The sequence below is a fragment of the Vipera ursinii genome (genome assembly GCF_947247035.1).
Source record: "Vipera ursinii genome assembly, chromosome: 5".
NCBI classification, from domain to species: Eukaryota; Metazoa; Chordata; class Lepidosauria; order Squamata; family Viperidae; genus Vipera; species Vipera ursinii.
In genome coordinates, this window is record NC_139518.1 from 35,671,733 (window position 1) to 35,691,263 (window position 19,531).

The 19,531-nt window shown below is 44.4% G+C and overlaps 1 protein-coding gene across 5 annotated transcripts in view; it reads left to right on the forward strand.

Annotated features, from left to right (window-relative positions):
- PIK3CB (phosphatidylinositol-4,5-bisphosphate 3-kinase catalytic subunit beta) overlaps nucleotides 1-19,531 on the forward strand; it is a 98,574-nt gene that overhangs the window by 20,067 nt on the left and 58,976 nt on the right. For all 5 annotated transcript variants that reach the window (XM_083363611.1, XM_083363615.1, XM_083363613.1 and 2 more), the window contains exons 3-6: nucleotides 3,182-3,265; nucleotides 5,400-5,583; nucleotides 6,412-6,637; nucleotides 13,588-13,811. In XM_083363611.1, the coding sequence (XP_083219737.1) occupies nucleotides 5,431-5,583; nucleotides 6,412-6,637; nucleotides 13,588-13,811 (603 nt within the window). In that variant the 5' untranslated portion in view covers nucleotides 3,182-3,265; nucleotides 5,400-5,430. The remainder of the gene's footprint in view (nucleotides 1-3,181; nucleotides 3,266-5,399; nucleotides 5,584-6,411; nucleotides 6,638-13,587; nucleotides 13,812-19,531) is intronic.

Consider the following 19,531-nt stretch of genomic DNA (forward strand, 5'->3'; position numbering starts at 1 on the left):
TATGAGCAAAATTGAAAGACACTTACCATGGAAAATAGGTGGCTGTCGAATGTTGCAAGTACACCAGAGTGCTGAAGACAAAGGAAACTGGAAGAATATATATCTGATGAACAGTAAAGAAGAATCATTGAAGTTAGTATACCATGAAGGCATAGTAAATCCCATAAAGTCCCATAAATTAATAAATAAATAAATACGGACAAGGCCTACCAAAAAAGAACAAATGAAAAATAGAAAAAAGACATGGCAATGGCTATTACATTGCCAATATACACACACCAAACAACTAGCAGGCAAAGCAGATAACAATGAGATCTGGCAAAGACCAAGAGCAGGAAAGTTAAAGAAACAGAGAGAGAGAGATTAATTCTGGCTGCACAACACTAAGCCTAAAGAGCAGATGTATACAAAGCCAGAACTGAGAAGACAGCAACAGCAAAAAAAACATCACCTCTGCAAAGAAGCTGAAGAAACAGGGACCACCTAGTTAGTTGCTGCAAAATGTTTGCACACATTAACTACAAACAAACGTGGTATGACAAGTAATAAAAAGGGTGCGTTAGAATGTCTGCAAAAAATATCATTTACTTGCAAGCAAGAATGGTTGGATCACCACATACTATAGATAAAAGTAATACAAAATGAAGAAGCTAAAGTGCTCTGGGACTTTGTAATTCAATCAGATCAGCACCTGCTCCAAAACCCCAGACTTAACCATTATTGATCAAGAAGACAAAAAAAGTTTGGATAGAGGACATAGTAGTGCCTGGAAATAGCAGAAGAAAAAGAACTGGATAAAAAAAAAACGCAAAATGCAAACACCTGCGAAAAGAAGTAGAATGACTGCGGCGAAAGAAGGCAAAAATAGTACCAATAGGAATCGGCACCTTGGATGAAATCTCAAAACATACGTGGTACCACTTGAACTTGGCATTAACAAAATCCCCACCAGCCAATTGCAAAAGGCAGCTTTATGTCAGTTTGCATCCTGCACCATTCAAAATGTGCCTATTCCAGATTTTTTATCCACCTCAGCAGGTGGATAAAAATGCAATCTACATTCTTTCAGGTTTTGAAAAATGTAGGAGTTGCACAATGTGGTCTGGATTATAGATAGTCCTCGACTTACAACAGTTTGTTTAGTGACCAAAGTTAAACAGTACTGAAAAAAGTGACATGACCTTTTTTCATACTTAACCAACTTTGCAGGATCCCCATGATCATTTGGATGCTCGACAACTGATTCATGGTGGTCATAGTGTCCCCAGGGCCATGTCATGTCCTTTTGCAACCTTCTGACAAGTGAAGTCAACGTGGAAGCCAGATTCACTTAACAACCATGACGCTACTTTAACAACTGCAGTGATTCACTTAAGAACTGTGGCAAGAAAGGTCATAAAATAGGGCAAATTTCACCTAACAAATGTCTTGCTTAACAACTGCAATTGTGATTGTAAGTCGAGGACTACCTGTATATGATAGATGGAATAAGATAGTGAAATCCAACTTTGTAATATTTACATATAATATGATCATCTGCTTCATCCCTGATCATACAGATCAGCTCTTTGAGGTTCATCTTTTTTTTCCTTTTTTTGTGCCCAGGGATATGCAAAACTCACATCAATACGGTCATCCTCATAAATAACCTGCATTTGGTGGTGAATTTCAGTTGGGGAGTCTTCTTTGGCTGTGACAATTCAGTGGCAGCATCTTTCTTAAATCACACCAAGTTATCACAGGCTTCTATTTTACAAAGAATAGCAACACAAACAAAGAACAGATGCTAAAGAACATGTCACAGCTTCTGGAATATCAGTAGTGACATCTGTTGATGGGATGTAGCATTGGAGACACTAATGTTCATTCAACCCTCATGTCTGTGGAGATTCTCAGTCATCCAGGTCATGGTTGCTCCAAAGGTGCTTTTTCAGGAGGCAGATGGACTTTCTTTAGCTATGCCTTTTGGGATTAACACCCTTTGAATGGTGAGGGAGTATGAAACAGATTTCCAGAAAACATTGCAGAGTATAGGAACCATTTGTGTTTCAGTTTGAGATATAGACAACACAAACTCATCCCCAACAGTTTGTGCCTGTCCTCAGCAGTGAAGGGACAGAAAACATCCTGCAGCCAAGAAGGCACCACACACATCTGCACCACTTGGGTGACCCTGAGGACATAGGTAAATGTCCAAATGGTCTCAGTGACTCTAAAATAATGCAAATGACCAGCTATCTGCAAGGAACATAAATCCTTCCATTCCCCACCATCCAGTCAGAGCTGAAGAAGCTTCTTGGATGAGAAATGAAACATCTTCAAAGAAAAACAAGAAGTCCAGTTGCCTCCTGAAAAGCACCTTTGGGACATTCAACCCTCATATTGTGATAGCAGCCTGCATTGTGAACTACAGTTCATTGGCGACTTGAGCATAATAATAAATAATGCTTTCCTGTTCCTCTAACCCAGACATGTCAAACACAAGGCCCGGGGGCCAGATCTGGCCTGCGAAGTGGTTTCATGTGGCCCGTGAAGCCATCCTGGAAACAGTGAGGGAACAGACCCCACTGCCTTGGCCCTGGTCCAGAGACCCTCCTTCTGCCAGAGACCCTCAGATCTGTCCCACTCCTGCCCAGGCCCCCATAGGCCCCCTTGATGCAAATGATGTAGAGCTGGCCACGCCCACCCAGTAGGCCATATGCACTCTAGCCACGCCCACCCAGTAGGCCATGCCCACCCTGGCCATATCCACCCGGCCCCCTGAGGGCAACCGCAATGCTGATGCGGCCCTCAATGAAATTGAGTTTGACACCCCTGCTCTAACCAGTGCTCATGTTAGCTATTCTAAAGGCCTTATATCATTGTTTTTTTACAGCTAGTGAGCTATATTTAATGCTTACTGTTAATAGGATGATTGAAAAGCTAATCAAGGACTGTTTAAAGGGGAAAAGAGAACAATGGCAAAAGCTTCCAATTTTTATTTATTTATTAATCAAATTTATATGGCTGCCTACTGCACTGAAGGCAACCCTCAGTGGCACATTAAAATGGATTACAATCATTGACAAAAATAGCTTCGTAAAATGGAATGCTAATGTTATATATAATATTAAAATTTGATAAGATTTTTCTGGTATATTTATATCTATATTTACACTAAATACTTAATTTGTCTTGGTAGCTGGATTCCTTGGACACAGTGGCTGCATATGGACATAATATTAAGCTAGTGGTAATGCCTGGCTGACTTTATCAAGATTTAAAGGTAAGCAGAGGCAGGCTTGGTTGGTGTTTGAATGGAAAACCTCCAAGGAATACCAAGGAATAGGCTAAACTGGAAAGTCAAAAAGCTTCTCATAGTAGTAGAAGATAGTAGTAGACCACTTCTGTACCTGTACATTTCTGTGAAGTCGCCAGCAGCTGACCTTGGCTTAAAAGGAGACATTAGTGCAGCCTCTTCTAGCATATCTAAAGGGTACCAGACTGGGAAAAGTGCTTCTGTGTGAATAAGTCTTGAATCCTTTCTCCTGTTTCTTCTTTTAATTAAGCCATGAGGAAGAGAGTAAAAGAATGGTTTTCCTTTTGAACTAAGTAGAGTTTGCCATATAATTCTATCTGTGACAAATGGTGATTTAACTAAGTTGAGTTTAAGGAGCTCATTTCAGTTACTTGCTTGAATAATTTCATCTAGGTAGCTTGTTTGAGCCACTGTAAAGCTACCTATAGTTTGGATAGTTAAAAATGGAAGTCAGTGGTTGCAGACAACTATCTACATTGGAAGAGAGTGAGTGAGTATTTGAAAAATTAGAATTGGAGGATAATTCTCAAGCAGCAGTAATGTTTGTATTTCCGAATTGTAGGCATTCATTTTATTTTATTTTAAAAGATATCTAGAATTTCTTGTAAAATAAATACTTAAATGTAAATATTACAAATAATGTTCAGGTGAACATGAGTCCCAAACAGCTTTACTTAAATAGTAAGGCTAGTTCCTTTATGATCCTGAATTTGTTCTTCATTTACAAATTCTAGATTACTTGAAATTACAGGGACAAAGTACTAAGTAAAGCATGTTAGATTCTTCAGCAGCTTACCTTATCAAGAGAAGACAAGTATATCAACTGTCTTTTGCACACCTGGCCAAACAGGACCAGGCGTTGTAAGTTGTTAAATGGAAAACCATCAAGGAGTAGTAGACTAAAAGCTAAACGGCAAAGTTGAAAAATATCCAAGACAATGACAAGCAATTTCTGTGTTACTGCCAAGAAAGGTTTGTGGTTGTGTACTCAATAGTAGTTGAGAACATCTTAAGGGTACCCTTACATGTTCATAGAATTCATTCATTATGAGGCTGCTTCTACTAGGATTTGATTTATAATTCTGTAAATTTTTGTTCCATTTTTTTCAAGCTGATCATCCCGGGATATTCAGAACATCCCATCTCTTTCCATGGGGGGTGAACTATTACCCCCCGTAGATAGGGCTCGCAACTTGGGAGTCCTTCTAGATTCACGGCTCACTCTGGAAGACCATATAGTAGCTGTGACTAGGGGGGCCTTCTCCCAGGTTCGCCTGGTGCGCCAGTTGCGGCCCTATCTAGACTGGGATGCTTTATGTACGGTCACTCACGCGCTCGTGACCTCTCGTCTGGACTACTGCAATGCTCTCTACATGGGGCTGCCCTTGAGGGCCACTCGGAGGCTCCAACTGGTACAGAATGCAGCCGCGAGAGTTGTGTTGGGAGTCTCCCGATACTCCCATGTTACACCTCTGCTCCGTGAGCTACATTGGTTACCAGTTGTCTTCCGGGTGAGATTCAAGGTACTGGTAATGGTGTTTAAGGCCCTACATGGCATGGGTCCGGAGTACCTTAGGGAGCACCTGCTGCCGGCATCAACTTCCCTCCGCCCTGTGCGCTCCCATAGAGAGGGCCTCCTCAGGGTGCCACCAATCAGAGAATGTCGATTGGTGGCCCCCAGGGGGAGGTCCTTCTCTGTGGGCGCCCCGGAGCTATGGAATCGGTTGCCGGTTGAGCTCCGGATGGTGCCCGACCTTCGCTCCTTCCGTCGCGATCTGAAGACATTCTTATTTGAACAAGCCGGCCTGGCCTGAAGGGGGATGGGTTGGGTTTTTATCTCATTTTAATATTTGTATTTATTGTTTTTAGCTGGGCATATGTTTAATTTTCTTCTAACTTTTGTATTTTTGTATTTTTTATATATCTGCCCTGTTCACCACCCTGAGTCCTTTGGGAGAAGGGCGGTATATAAATAAAATTATTATTATTATTGTTATTATTATTATTATTATTATTATTATTATTATTATTATTATTATTATTATTATTATCTGAGGGATGAAAAAAATTCAGCTTGCTCCATCTTTGTTTTTCTTTTTAGGTCCATGTGGTTATGATATTTAAAATCTATAATGCCTCCTGCCATGGCAGATATCCTGGACATCTGGGCAGTAGATTCACACATAGCAGCTGATAGCTCAATCTCTGTGGATTGCCTGCTTCCCACTGGAATTTACATCAGTCTAGATGTTCCTCGTGATGCCACTATTTGTCATATCAAACAGGTAAAATGCTGCTTAGTTATTTATATAATTTTAATTGAAACATATTTTCTGAATATTTTTACTTAGTATTTTTACTAGGTAACATTCTTAATATGAGTTATTAAGACATTTTTAAGAGCAGATACCTTTTTTCCCCCTGTTAGGGCATAATTCAATTATTTTCATGTAAGTATTGAATATAATAAATGAATATTTTGAACAGAAAACAATCCCAATGTACTCCTTAGAAAAGAATCAAGAGTTGCTGTGCTGAACCCCCTGTATCTTTAGGACCATGCCTGCTTAGCCAACTCTGTCTTCCATTACCTAAATGATAAATGTACATCTCTGTTTGGTACTGAAAATGGCTGGGCACATTTATTCTATTTGTATGGAAATAAGTCTAATGATTGATTAATAGAGATTATACATTTGGCTTGGAATTGATTTTTGCTTTAATAGTTAGCCAACCCAGCTTAATAGTTTGAAAAACTTATCATAGAGATCACAAAAGAACCAACTTGGAGAAAAAAGGTCTTCCTTAGAACTTTCTGGATGAATATAAATGATATATCTTTTTTGTTCCTGAAAGGCTGTTCTAGAATACTTATTGTAGTAGAATGAACTAGTTTTCTCTTAAGCTCAATATACCAACACACTGAAATTTAATGCATTTGTTGTTCTTTGAGGGCTTGAATCAGCTGGATTTGATTTAAGGATGTTTGTTTATGATAGAGTTTGTGCTTGCAAGAATAGGAAATGAACTGATGCTGAATTTAAATTGAAAAAAAATACTTTTCAATGAATCAATTGGAGCATTCTGTTACCACAATTTGGTCTTATTTGCAGCTACTATGGAAACAAGCACACAGCTATCCTCTATTTCATCTTCTTCTGGAGATTGATTCATATATGTTCTCCTGTGTGAACCAAACAGCAGTACGTGAGGAACTGGAGGATGAAACCCGAAGACTCTGTGATATTAGACCATTTCTTCCTGTTCTCCAGTTAATTACAAGAAGCTGTGATCCAGGAGAAAAGTTAGACTCTAAAATAGGTGTTCTCATAGGAAAAGGTAAATGTCCATGTTCTTGTTTTAGGGATAAGGCACTAGAGGCACATTAACATGAGGTGAATTGAAGAAAGATAATGATATTTTTATTTTACACTAGATAATCCATGACCTTTTGGGTCATCCTTTCAGGGATATTTTCTTACCTAAACAGAGAAATAGAATGACCACTGGTGGGCATAAAAACAGTGGGAGCAAGAGTGCCTTCCAACTTCCTGTGGGCTTCCCCACTGCTTTTGCTGGAAAGCTGGCAAAGACTATAGAAAACAACTTCTACTTCTCCTTGGCTGGATTGCAGAACTGCATGTCACTTTGCTGAGGGGATAAATGGAGTCATGGACCATGAGAAAAATGGTACTCCGCTCCCTGTCCCAGTGTGTTCCAAGAGTTCCCTCCCTCCAAGGAGGAAGAGGGCTTAGCCATAGATCACCAGGACTCTTCAGACAGCCCTACCCCACTGGCAGGCATCCGAGTTGCTCCCTCACCATCCATCACCATTAAGAGATTTCAGATTTCAACTTCAGTTTCAAAGCAACCAATTGGTTTCTCAGTCTTTGCCATTAGCTATTGGGTATAGGGAGGCAGAGGGAGGGCGAAGATATGACTCACCCATCTTTCCTTGCATAATGCAATCTATCGATTTCTGGAAAGTATACATTGTGGCACTGAAGTGGCCACAACTTTCCAAAATTCCATTCCCACAGGAGTCATGGTTCCACCATTCTGTAAGTAAATAAATTGTAACTTCAAAAATTTACATAATGTCTCTAAATAAATATTAAATTGTAGTCTTAAATAAATATACAAATAGCTTTGTCAGTATTTTCCAGAATGATCAACATAGGAATTTGTAGATCAGCATGTATGAAATCCATTTCAATTTTGCATATATGCAGCCATAAATTTGTTGTCAGATTTTGAAATCATACTATTATTTGTTTGGGTTTTTAAAGATATATCTTATTTATTTATTGCTAAGAGCTGCATTAAGCCTAGAAAATTTGGAGAGCAGACATGTTCTAACTTGCATAAGAGTTTGAAAATTCTGAACTGGGTCAGTTTAAACAATATTGTTCAACTTCTTTAGCTCTCTTTTTCCTCCATCCTGTTGCACTTTATACACAAATATAAGAGCCAAGAGCCTTGGTGGAGCAGTGGGCTAATGCCTCCTTAAGTAACACCAGCTGCCTGCAATTAGTGCAGGTTCGCATCCCACCAGGCTCAAGGTTGAGTCAGCCTTCCATCCTTCCGAGGTAGGTTAAATGAGGACCCAGATTGTTGGGGGCAATTAAGCTGACTTTGTAATAATGCCGCTTGGGTGTGTGTGTGAAAGCCCTAATAAGCAGGCATATACATAGAATGAAGGCTACTGCTAAGCTTGTAAGCCGCCCTGAGTCTTCGGAGAAGGGCGGGATATAAATGGAATTTAAAAAATATATATCCTCTTCTCATTTAGCGACTGCAATTCATTTCCTAAATTGGATGTAAAATGGTCACCAGGCGAACAGAGGAAGATGCGTGAAGATCTCTGGTTTCTGCTGTCCCATTTCAATAAACTTCTCTTGTACAGCTGTGCCAGCATTACTCTCACTCTACATGCATTGTAGTCAGGTCCATGAAATTAGTTATTAGTGCATGCGTTAGTATTACCAAATACAATTACCATTGTATTTGCAAACTGTAATTAACCAAGGTAGCTGCTAAGCGAGTTGTTATAGACAGAACTGTAAAATGTACATATTGTATATTAAAAAAATTACCGTATATACTTGAGTATAAGCCGAATTTTTCAGCCCACTTTTTGGGCTGAAAAAATCCACTTCGGCTTATACTCCAGTCAACAAAAAAAAAGAACTTACCGAGGACTTGCGCGCGGCCGAGCTACTTTGCCTGACGCTGCTGGGGTCGCCCGGGCACCTCTGCTCGCCCTCAGCAGCAACTGGCCCGGAATCACATGGGAAACAAGCCCGGCAGAGGAGCCGGAGCGGCGAGCAGAGGCGCCCGGCCCAGATCCTGCAAGGCCCGGCCGAGACACGCCCCCAGCAGCGGAGCTGCTCCGGCTCCTCTGCTGGGCTTGTTTTGCATGTGAGCTACTTTGCCTGACGCTGAGAAGACCCGCTTGGGCACTCGGGTTGGTGTCAGTCTCCGCAGGCCCTTCTCGTTTCCAGGAACGTCAAACGCGCTTGGCTCCCCACCCCCACGGCAGGGCAGGGCAGGGCAGAGACTTGCTCGCCCTTCTGACGGCCCTGAAGAGAAACGAAGGGCTTGCAAACTCCCCGCGAGAAGCTGGGCGAAGCGCGCGGCTGGGCGAGTGTGTGCCTGCGCACGTATTTACGAAAGAAACGCTCCGAGAGTTCTTCTTTCTCCGCCCCCTTGGGGGGAACTCTAGCGACTGCTGTAGCCGCGCTTCTCTTCTCGGCTCCGAAAATAGGGATTTCTACTCTCTCTCTCTCTCTCTCTCCCCTCCCCACCCCGCATTCTCCTGCCTCTTCGATTGCGACAATAAAAGGGCGAAGGGTGCGCTGGTTTCTTCCTCCTTCCTCCCCCCCTCCCCTCCCCTCCCTGATTGTCAGGTGAGGCAGCTGGAGGTCTGGCCGGGAGATTGTAGCCATTTTGAAACGCCGCGTCTTGAAACGCCCGATCAGCTGATTTTCGGGTGCAAGAGCCGCGGCTTGAATCTGTTTGCATCTGCCTGAATTTGACCAAAACGGCCTGAATTTGACCAGAGTTGCTTTGTAATGGCTGGAGGAACTGCAGAGGAGGTCTTGCTGGGAGATTGTGGCCGTTTTGAAACGCCACGGCTTGAAACGCCCGATCAGCTGATTTTCGGGGCGGAAAGAGCCACGGCTTGAATCTGCTTGTATTTGTTTGAACTTAACCAGAAACGGCTCGTAATGGCTGGAGGAACTGCGGAGGGAGTGAATGCTCTTCTTTCTCCGCCCCCTTGGGGGGAACTCTAGCGACTGCTGTAGCCGCGCTTCTCTTCTCGGCTCCGAAAATAGGGATTTCTACTCTCTCTCTCTCTCCCCTCTCCACCCCGCATTCTCCTGCCTCTTCGATTGCGACAATAAAAGGGCGAAGGGTGCGCTGGTTTCTTCCTCCTTCCTCCCCCCCTCCCCTCCCCTCCCCGATTGTCAGGTGAGGCAGCTGGAGGTCTGGCCGGGAGATTGTAGCCGTTTTGAAACGCCGCGGCTTGAAACGCCCGATCAGCTGATTTTCGGGGCGGAAAGAGCCACGGCTTGAATCTGCTTGTATTTGTTTGAACTTAACCAGAAACGGCTTGTAATGGCTGGAGGAACTGCGGAGGGAGTGAATGCTCCAGCCTGGAATATTTGGAAAGGCTGGGGGAACCGGATGAACTGCAGCTTAAGCGACTGTTGCCGGAGGAGCCATGGCTTGAAACGCCCCAGTTTTGGGGCAGCGTTTGCTTGTTCCGGGTAGAAAAAAGCTGTCGACCCCGGCATCTTTTGCGGGGATTTCCCATTTCCCGTTGCGAAACCAGCCGAGCCCAAGTCCACCCTTTCTTTTTTTTCCACGGCACGCTCGGTGCCTTTCCCACGATCGTGTCTCCTTCAGATCTTATGCAAGCTCCCTCAATTTCCTGGTGTGTGTGTGTGTGTGTGTGTGTGTGTGTGTGTGTGTGTTTCTTTCTTATTCCTCCCTTCTCTGGTGGTTGGAAAGGTGTGTGACGTGCTTCGACAACAACTCTGCTGGCTCTCTCGGTGGGAACCTCCCATCCTCTATATATCCCCATTTCGGCTGCTTCGCAAACTGCTTCCTCCACCCCACCCCACCCCACCTCACCCCTCCCCGCAAAAGATGCCGGGGTCGACAGCGTTTTTTCTACCCGGAACAAGCAAACACACAGACAACCCTGCACTATTCAGCTCAGTGAAGTCACGCTTGGTTAAAAAACAGATTTAATAATAATAATAAGAAGAAGAAGAAGTTGGGCTGATCAAATGTTTCAATAATGACTGAAGGAGAGCTGCTTGTACCTTGGTCTTTGTGCTGGTGTCTTGACATGCCAGTGTTTTTATTTATTCCATTTATTCCATTTGATCAGCCCAAAGTAAAAAAAAACAAAAACCCAAAGACAAGGTCTAGTTTCACGGCGATGAGCGACCGGAGTGCCAATCAATTAGTTAACAGACTTCATCAGTTCCAAAATCAAGATCACACCGGCAAGCTTTGTCAGTTGTCACTCGCGGCAGTACAAATACACTAGTACGGAAAGCTGCCGTTCACTTTCGGGTGGAGGAAAAAAAAACAACAACACCGCATGCTTTCCGCCCCGAAAATCAGCTGATCGGGCATTTCAAGCCGTTTCAAGCGTGACTTCACTGAGCTGAATAGTGCAGGGTTGCCTGCGTGTTTGCTTGTTCCGGGTAGAAAAAACGCTGTCGACCCTGGCATCTTTTGCGGGGAGGGGTGAGGTGGGGTGGGGTGGGGTGGGGTGGAGGAAGCAGTTTGCGAAGCAGCCGAAATGGGGGTGTCAAGCCCTACGGGGACCAGGGGAGCACTTCCAACAATGCCTGCGCAGCACCGAAGGCCCATTGGCACCCGCACCCCCCAACTGTTCGGCGGGCGAACGCCAGACCCGCTGCCGCACTTACAGCTGATCGGCGGCCGGAGGAGATTGCGAGCGGCTGCGGAGGTTCCGCGGCCGCATCAACAGCTGATCGGCGGCCGGAGGAGATTGTGGACGGGCGCAGAGGGTCCGCTTCAGCACAGACAGCTGATCGGCATAACCGCCAGGTTATAACCGCCAGGTCTGCGAAGCAGCCACCCACACTCTCCAAGCCGCCATCGGACCCGAAAAGGCCCGTGAGGCCCGTGCGACCGTCGGCGGCTGTTTCTAGCTGCCGCTCAGTTGATCGCGCTGCGTGACCACCGGTAGACGTCCCCGGCTGCCCCTTAGCTGTTTGTGCCAGCGCGGAACCTCCGCAGCCGCTCGCAGTCTCCTTCAGCCGCCGATCAGCTGTCTGTGCTGACGCGGACCCTCTGCGCCCATCCACAATCTCCTCCGGCCGCCGATCAGCTGTTGATGCGGCCGCGGAACCTCTGCAGCCGCTCGCAGTCTCCTTCAGCCGCCGATCAGCTGTCTGTGCTGACACGGTCCCTCTGCGCCCGTCCACAATCTCCTCCGGCCGCCGATCAGCTGTTGATGCGGCCGCGGAACCTCCGCAGCCGCTCGCAATCTCCTCCGGCCGCCGATCAGCTGTAAGTGCGGCAGCGGGTCTGGCGTTCGCCCGCCGAACAGTTGGGGGGTGCAGGCGCCAATGGGCCTTCGGTGCTGTGTGGGCATTGTTGGAAGTGCTGCCCTGGTCCCCGTAGGGCTTGACACGCCCATTTCGGCTGCTTCGCAAACTGCTTCCTCCACCCCACCCCACCCCACCTCACCCCTCCCCGCAAAAGATGCCGGGTCGACAGCGTTTTTTCTACCCGGAACAAGCAAACGCTGCCCCAAAACTGGGGCGTTTCAAGCCATGGCTCCTCCGGCAACAGTCGCTTAAGCTGCAGTTCATCCGGTTCCCCCAGCCTTTCCAAATATTCCAGGCTGGAGCATTCACTCCCTCCGCAGTTCCTCCAGCCATTACGAGCCGTTTCTGGTTAAGTTCAAACAAATACAAGCAGATTCAAGCCGTGGCTCTTTCCGCCCCGAAAATCAGCTGATCGGGCGTTTCAAGCCGCGGCGTTTCAAAACGGCCACAATCTCCCAGCAAGACCTCCTCTGCAGTTCCTCCAGCCATTACAAAGCAACTCTGGTCAAATTCAGGCCGTTTTGGTCTAATTCAGGCAGATGCAAACAGATTCAAGCCGCGGCTCTTCCACCCAAAAATCAGCTGATCGGGCGTTTCAAGACGCGGCGTTTCAAAACGGCTACAATCTCCCGGCCAGACCTCCAGCTGCCTCACCTGACAATCGGGGAGGGGAGGGGAGGGGGGGAGGAAGGAGGAAGAAACCAGCGCACCCTTCGCCCTTTTATTGTCGCAATCGAAGAGGCAGGAGAATGCGGGGTGGGGAGGGGAGAGAGAGAGAGAGTAGAAATCCCTATTTTCGGAGCTGAGAAGAGAAGCGCGGCTACAGCAGTCGCTAGAGTTCCCCCCAAGGGGGCGGAGAAAGAAGAACTCTCAGAGCGTTTATTTCGTAAATACGTGCGCAGGCACACACTCGCCCAGCCGCGCGCTTCGCCCAGTTTCTCGCGGGGAGTTTGCAAGCCCTTCGTTTCTCTTCAGGGCCGTCAGAAGGGCGAGCAAGTCTCTGCCCTGCCCTGCCCTGCCGTGGGGGTGGGGAGCCAAGCGCTCTTGACGTTCCTGGAAACGAGAAGGGCCTGCGGAGACTGACACCAACCCGAGTGCCCAAGCGGGTCTTCTCAGCGTCAGGCAAAGTAGCTCACATGCAAAACAAGCCCGGCAGAGGAGCCAGAGCAGCTTCGCTGCTGGGGGCGTGTCTCGGCCGGGCCTTGCAGGATCTGGGCCGGGCGCCTCTGCTCGCCGCTCTGGCTCCTCTGCCGGGCTTGTTTCGCGTGCGAGCTACTTTGCCGGCCGCTGCTGAGGGAAGATCTCTGGAGAGGAGCATAAGGTGAGCTGCTGCATTTCCCAGCCTCGGCTTATACTCGAGTCACCAACTTTTCCCATTTTTGGGGGGTAAAATTAGGGGTCTCGGCTTATATTCGAGTTGGCTTATACTCAAGTATATACACCCTACAAATGATTAAATATGCATTATAATCAACCTTTGAGTAGGTATAAAGAAAATAATGTAATTTTATAGTGATGAAAAGCTTTAATCTTCAAGCTTCATGGATTGTAAAAGGTCCTTAGTATGTGATTTCATAAATGTTCATATATTAAATGGCCTTTAATGATTATAATAATCAGTAAGTATGTACAGTAAAATACATCTAGCTTTAATGCTGCTGGTTTTTTTTAACAAAAAAAAAATTCCAGGCCTCCATGAATTTGATGCCCTACAGGACCCAGAAATCAAAGAATTCCGGATTAAGATGCGACAAATTAGTGAAGAGAAAATGCAATCACTGATGGGATTATCTTTGATGAATTGGTTAAAGCACACATATCCACCAGAATTAGAACCAGCAATCCAGGACAACTTCCAGGATAAACTTTATGGTGGCAATATTGTTGTGGCTGTTCATTATGAGAACTCTCAGGTAGGGTTCTAAATCTAATTTGCAGTTTTTTCTATCCTTTAAATAATTTTCACTAAATGTGAACGATTTAATGAGCATACTTTGTGTTTCTGAAAGAGTGGTCCCTTTATTGTATTATTCTTTAGAGGCAGCTATTATTTTAGAACCAAAAACAGTTTTAAGATCTAATATGATACGGCATTGCAGTTGATTGAGAACAAACATGATAATTCTATGAGTGAATTTGTGTATTTTACATTTTGTTAAGTCCAGAATCTTTGTTAAGTTGGATGACATCAATACCCAATAAATTAAATTACATGGATGATTTTGTATCCTACTCCTTTCATCTCCTTTTTTAAAAAAAATAAATACCATTGTCTGGTACCATCTGAATTAACTGTTCTCCAGCATGATAGATGGAGAATCCATGAATGGGTTAACTCTGTCTTCTTGCCCAATTAGACTAAGTCAGTCAAACTTGCCATGCCTCTCCTGGGCCAGGATACCTCCCAGTCATGACTTAGTCTGTGCCCAGAATAGACGTGGTGATTTTGGCTCCCAGAAATCTTGCTGAATCATCTCTTCTGAGTAATTGAGCAGGTCATATATGTATAAAGGTAAAGGTTCCCCCGTACATGCATGCTAGTCGTTTCTAACTCTAGGGGCCGGTGCTCATCTCCGTTTCAAAGCCAAAGAGCCAGCGCGTGTCCGAGGACGTCTCCGTGGTCATGTGGCCAGCATGACTAGACGCCAAAGGCGCACAGAACGCTGTTACCTTCCCATCGTAGTGGTCCCTATTTTTCTACTTGCATTTTTACGTGCTTTCGAACTGCTAGGTTGGCAGAAGCTGGGACGAGTAACAGGCGCTCACTCTGTTATGTGGCACTCGGGATTCGACCTGCCAAACTGCCGAACTTCTGATTGACAAGTTCAGCGTCTTAACCCACTGAGCCACCGCATCCCGTGTATGTATATTTGCTAGTTGCAGCCGCCATTTTGAATTCTGGCTTACGAGCAGCCTCTTCATCAGAAAGCCTCTGCTGCCTTTTTCAGCGTGCATCAGCGTGCATCAGAGGCATGCGAAGACTCTCAGAACTGCCTGCCTTCTCTCCTGAATTAAGGGGAAAGGACAGGTTGCTTCTCTTTTTTCACTACCAGCAGTAGCGGTCACTATTTTGGGTGCCACGGTCACATTGTTTTTACTCTGAAAAGACTTGTGCAGCCTTCTTTGCTAGCTTCTGAGAAGGGGGGTAGATTTCAGCCCCCCCAAAATAACCACTACAGAGTTCAAAGGTGTTGGTCCCTGAGCCTCTAGTCAGTTCACAGGGGTCCTTTTTCAGGCTCCTCCTCTCACAATCATTGCAGAGGGTTCTGAGTTCAGATCCCTTCTGACTGTAGCACAATCATTGTTTGCCTTGCCCAAAACCTTTCAAAGTGGATGATCAAGTACAGGAGGCTTCAGCTGTAGCTCTAGGCCTCAACCTAGCTGTCTCATTGTCAATTCAAACAGAAGACGTGTGCTGGCCGTGCCATTCTTGGCCTTGCCGCCACCAACTAGGACCAGTGAGCTGGCTGTTTATCACTGAGGTGATCTGTCACCACTAGGTTTCTACATGTGAGCTGGCTGTTATCACTGAGGTGAGCCGTCGCCACAGTAGACTTGGCCTGTGCTCCAAAGGTGATTCAACTAGTCTTAAGGCCATCAGGAGCTTTGCAGGTGTGCCAGTTATCCATTAAGTTGGGCCTGCAGCCACCATTGCCAAAGAGTACTTATTGATCCCTGGGATGCCATTCCCAGGTCCCTTATGGCCGAGGCACAACGGTTGGGCTCTTGGGCAGAGACCAACCTCTCATCACTCAGGGCCAAGCACATCTCAGGGGAGGCAAATCAGCAGGCGGGCTTTTTCAGCAGGTTGACAGTGGATCATTCCGAATGGTGCCTGCATCCCGGTCTCTTCGAGGAAATATCGGAGATGTTTGGTCGGCCGGTACTGGATCTGTTCGCTTCTCCAGCGAATTCCCAGCTTCTGAGGTTTTTCTCCTGGTTCCCCTCTCCGGGGGCAGAGGGAACAGATGCCCTCCACAGCCCTTGGCCTGGGGGCTTGCTGTATGCCTTTCCACCTCTCCCTCTGATCCCGGCAGTCATCCGCAAGTTACTGCAAGAGCAGGCAAAGGTGATACTTGTTGCACCACACTGGCCAAGACGGCCGTGCTTTGCTGACCTCATGAGTCTGTCAATCTCTCCCCTGTGGAGGATTCCTCCAGATCGCATTTCACTCAGCCAGGGAGCTCTGCATCATCCAGAACCCCAGTGGCTCCAGTTGACCGCCTGGCACTTGAGCAGCAGCTCCTGGCTCATGAGTCTTATTCATCGGAGGTAATTATGGTGACTCAGGCATCCAGACGGCCTACAACAAACAGGATCTATGACTCCACTTGGAAGAGTTTCTGTAGTTGGTGTGCAAATAACCAATTAGATCTTTCGGCTGTTACTATCCTGACGATCTTGGACTATTTATTGTAGGGGGTCAACAAGGGCTTGGCACCCAATACCATCCACCAACAAGTAGCAGTTCTCTCCACCGTATTTATATGGGACAATTCAGAGGCATTGGCTCAACATCCTATGGTACGCTCATTTCTCAAGGGAGCGACCAACACCAAGCCTCCAGTGGTTCACCGATATCCCACTTGGGATTAGTCACGGGTCTTGCAGGCCCTTACCTCTCCTTCATTAGAACCTATCAGGACCTGTACTCTGCGGTTCTTGACAATTAAGGTGGCCTTGATAGCCGTCACGTCAGCTAGATGCATTTCTGAATTGGCAGCTCGCTCTGTCAGACAGAACATGCGTTTTTCATGCTGACAGGGTGGTCCTTTGATTGGATCTCTCCTTTATTCCTAAGGTCAATACCTTGTTTCATAGAGTGCAGGAAGTCATTTTGCCAAATTTTTGTCCTCATCCATCTCATGCCTTGGAACAGCAATGGCACACTCTGGACGTCCGCAGGACTTTATGCCACTATATTAAGTGGACAGCGTCTTTTTGCAAGTCGGAAGCCCTCTTTGTTTCCTTTCAACCCTCTACTATGGGGCGGAAGGTCTCTGCCTCCACTATAGACATGTGGATCAGGGCTTGTATTGCAGGGGCATACCAATCTCATTCCCTGTCAATTCCCAGGCATATCACTGCTCATTCCACTCGTAGTGCTGCAAGTTCTGTGGCTTAGGCGACACAGGCGTCCATTGAGGACATTTGTAGGGTGACGACATGGTCCTCGCCTTCCCCTTTCGTGAGGCATTATAACCTGGATAAGTTTGCCTCCACAGACGCCTTCAACAGGTAGTGCCACAGAGTGGGACACAGGCCCAGACTGATTCCCTCCCATAGGGACAGGCAGCTTTGGTATGTTCCATTTGTGGATTCTCCATCTATCATGCTGGAGAAGGGACGTTGTCTTACCTGAACACCTTTTCTCAGCATGATGATGGAGAATCCACACCCACTCCTTAGTGTCCATCAGGTCCTGTGTCAGGGGTATGGGAGCCAACACGTGAGACTGTCGTCATTTGCTTCACCTTCGTCATGACTGGGAGGTATCCTGGCTCAGGAGAGGTGTGGCAAGTTTGATTGACTTAGTCTAATTGGGCAGGAAGACAGTTAACCCGTTCGTGGATTCTCCATCATCATGCTGAGAAAAGGTGTTCAGGTAAGACAGCGCCCTTTAAATTTTACATATTAAGGTTGGATGTGCTTTAAGCATTGCAACTTGAATTGTGAAATTACAATATAAATCTATTTTTTTCTGAATTTCTGTGAATCAAGTATGGCATTTTAAAAAGTAACTAAAGTAGGTGGCATAGGAGGATCTAATTTCATTCTCAAAAAATCAATGTACTTATATCTGATTGTTGATCTTCTGTTGAAGATTGTTTCTTTCAATTCCAGACTTGCCCATTCATATTAAGATAGCTGCAGTTGATGTCCTTTCCAGTTAAAACAGCAATTTCAAAATGAAAGATAGTATAGATGTATGAGTTAAATAATTACTAACAAAAATTGTTTTGTTTCTATATGCATAAAAATAAAAACATACTATAGTGATCTGAAAGTAAAATTGTATTATTTAATTCTTAAGATTAATCAATATGTTGTTTATAAACCTGCTTGACTCAATTCCTATTGTCATTTTCTTTACAAACAAAAAGCTGGCACATAAAGAAACTAAGGGCATATTTTTCTTACCATGTTTTCTGGCTCAAAATTTCCATTTCAGCTGATATTTTTAGGAATTGTAATTTAAGAGGAATTTATCAACTGGAAAAATAGCTTTTTTAGAAAGGTTAATTTCAGTCTCATCTCTCCTAGCAAACAGGTGACTCCTCTGAAATATTCACTATAAAAAATTGCTATTTGAGTTTGAGTCCTGGGCTGTGGCAGAAACTTCAGAAAACACAACAGTTTTGAGACAAATACACTTTGAAACTAAGAAAACATTAAATTGATTTTGACAGCCTACTTCATTATAGCTATGATACTCCATCATGAGGTTTGGCTGATTACCAAAAAGCTGATACATAAATAAGTTGCCAGGCAAAAAAAAATATTAAAACCAAATGAAATGAAAACTGAGCTATGATTTACATTTGTCAATAATTGCTTTTGAATCCTTACATTTTTCTGAAATGAAAGTTCCATATGTCTTTATAAAAGCATTTTGTGGATGTAGAATAGACACTGGTAGGAGGTTTCTTAAGAGGGAAAACATTTTTCATGCTTTTTTTCAGATGTATGATGTTGGTATATATCTGGCTAATTTTGAAATGTCTAGAAGAATCAGCATTTGAACTCTGAAATACCTTTCAGAAAATTTAAAAATTACTTTTCATAGAATGTTTTAAAATACTAAAACATAAAGCTTTTGTTTAATTTCATTTTTTTCTGTAAAATCAGTCTTTTATTCTTATTTGCCATGTAATAACCCTATATTAATTATTGTATAAGGTTTAAATATAATAATGCTATGGTATGCATAGAGACTAGAATATAATATTTTCACACATTGCTGTGTTTAATTAGTAACTTTTTCCCCGTTTTAAAGCAGTTTCTTTAAATTTTATTGGCTTATTTTTAAACTTTTGGAGTCATTTGTTATAAAAATGTGAGACGTATTCCTTGCTGCAATAGCACATCATCAGTGCAAGCATTTATATATAAATCATTTTGTTTTAATTCTCTGAGTGGTCTTTATTAGTGGATAAATATCTATAAATCAACTTAATATGTTTTAAAAGAAAAGAACTTAGTGATGTTTATAATTGGGAAGATTCTAGAGAAGGTTATAAAAAGGTTGATCTGAAAGCACCATAGAAACAAAGGATACAATGCAGTATTTAACTGAAATTCTCATTTATTTATTTTTTCCAGAACAACCTTTATTTTATAATTTTATTTGCTAATTTCCTTAGCAGATTGTGGGAGTGCAGTAGACATATTTTGAATTTAGCCAAGTAGTTAATGACAGTGTTGTTAAAGACATACTTAATTGGATATATAGATGATTGCAATCCATCTATATTCAAAGAGAGAACTCAAAGACGTTCTTTATCAAACTGGAATGAATACCAAATAGAGAGCTATAAGATTCATTTCTTGGCCCTCTACTCTTCAGTACTTCCCCTAATGATTTTGAAGAACAAAGGGAGAGGAGCCTATAATATAATGCAACAATGAGTGA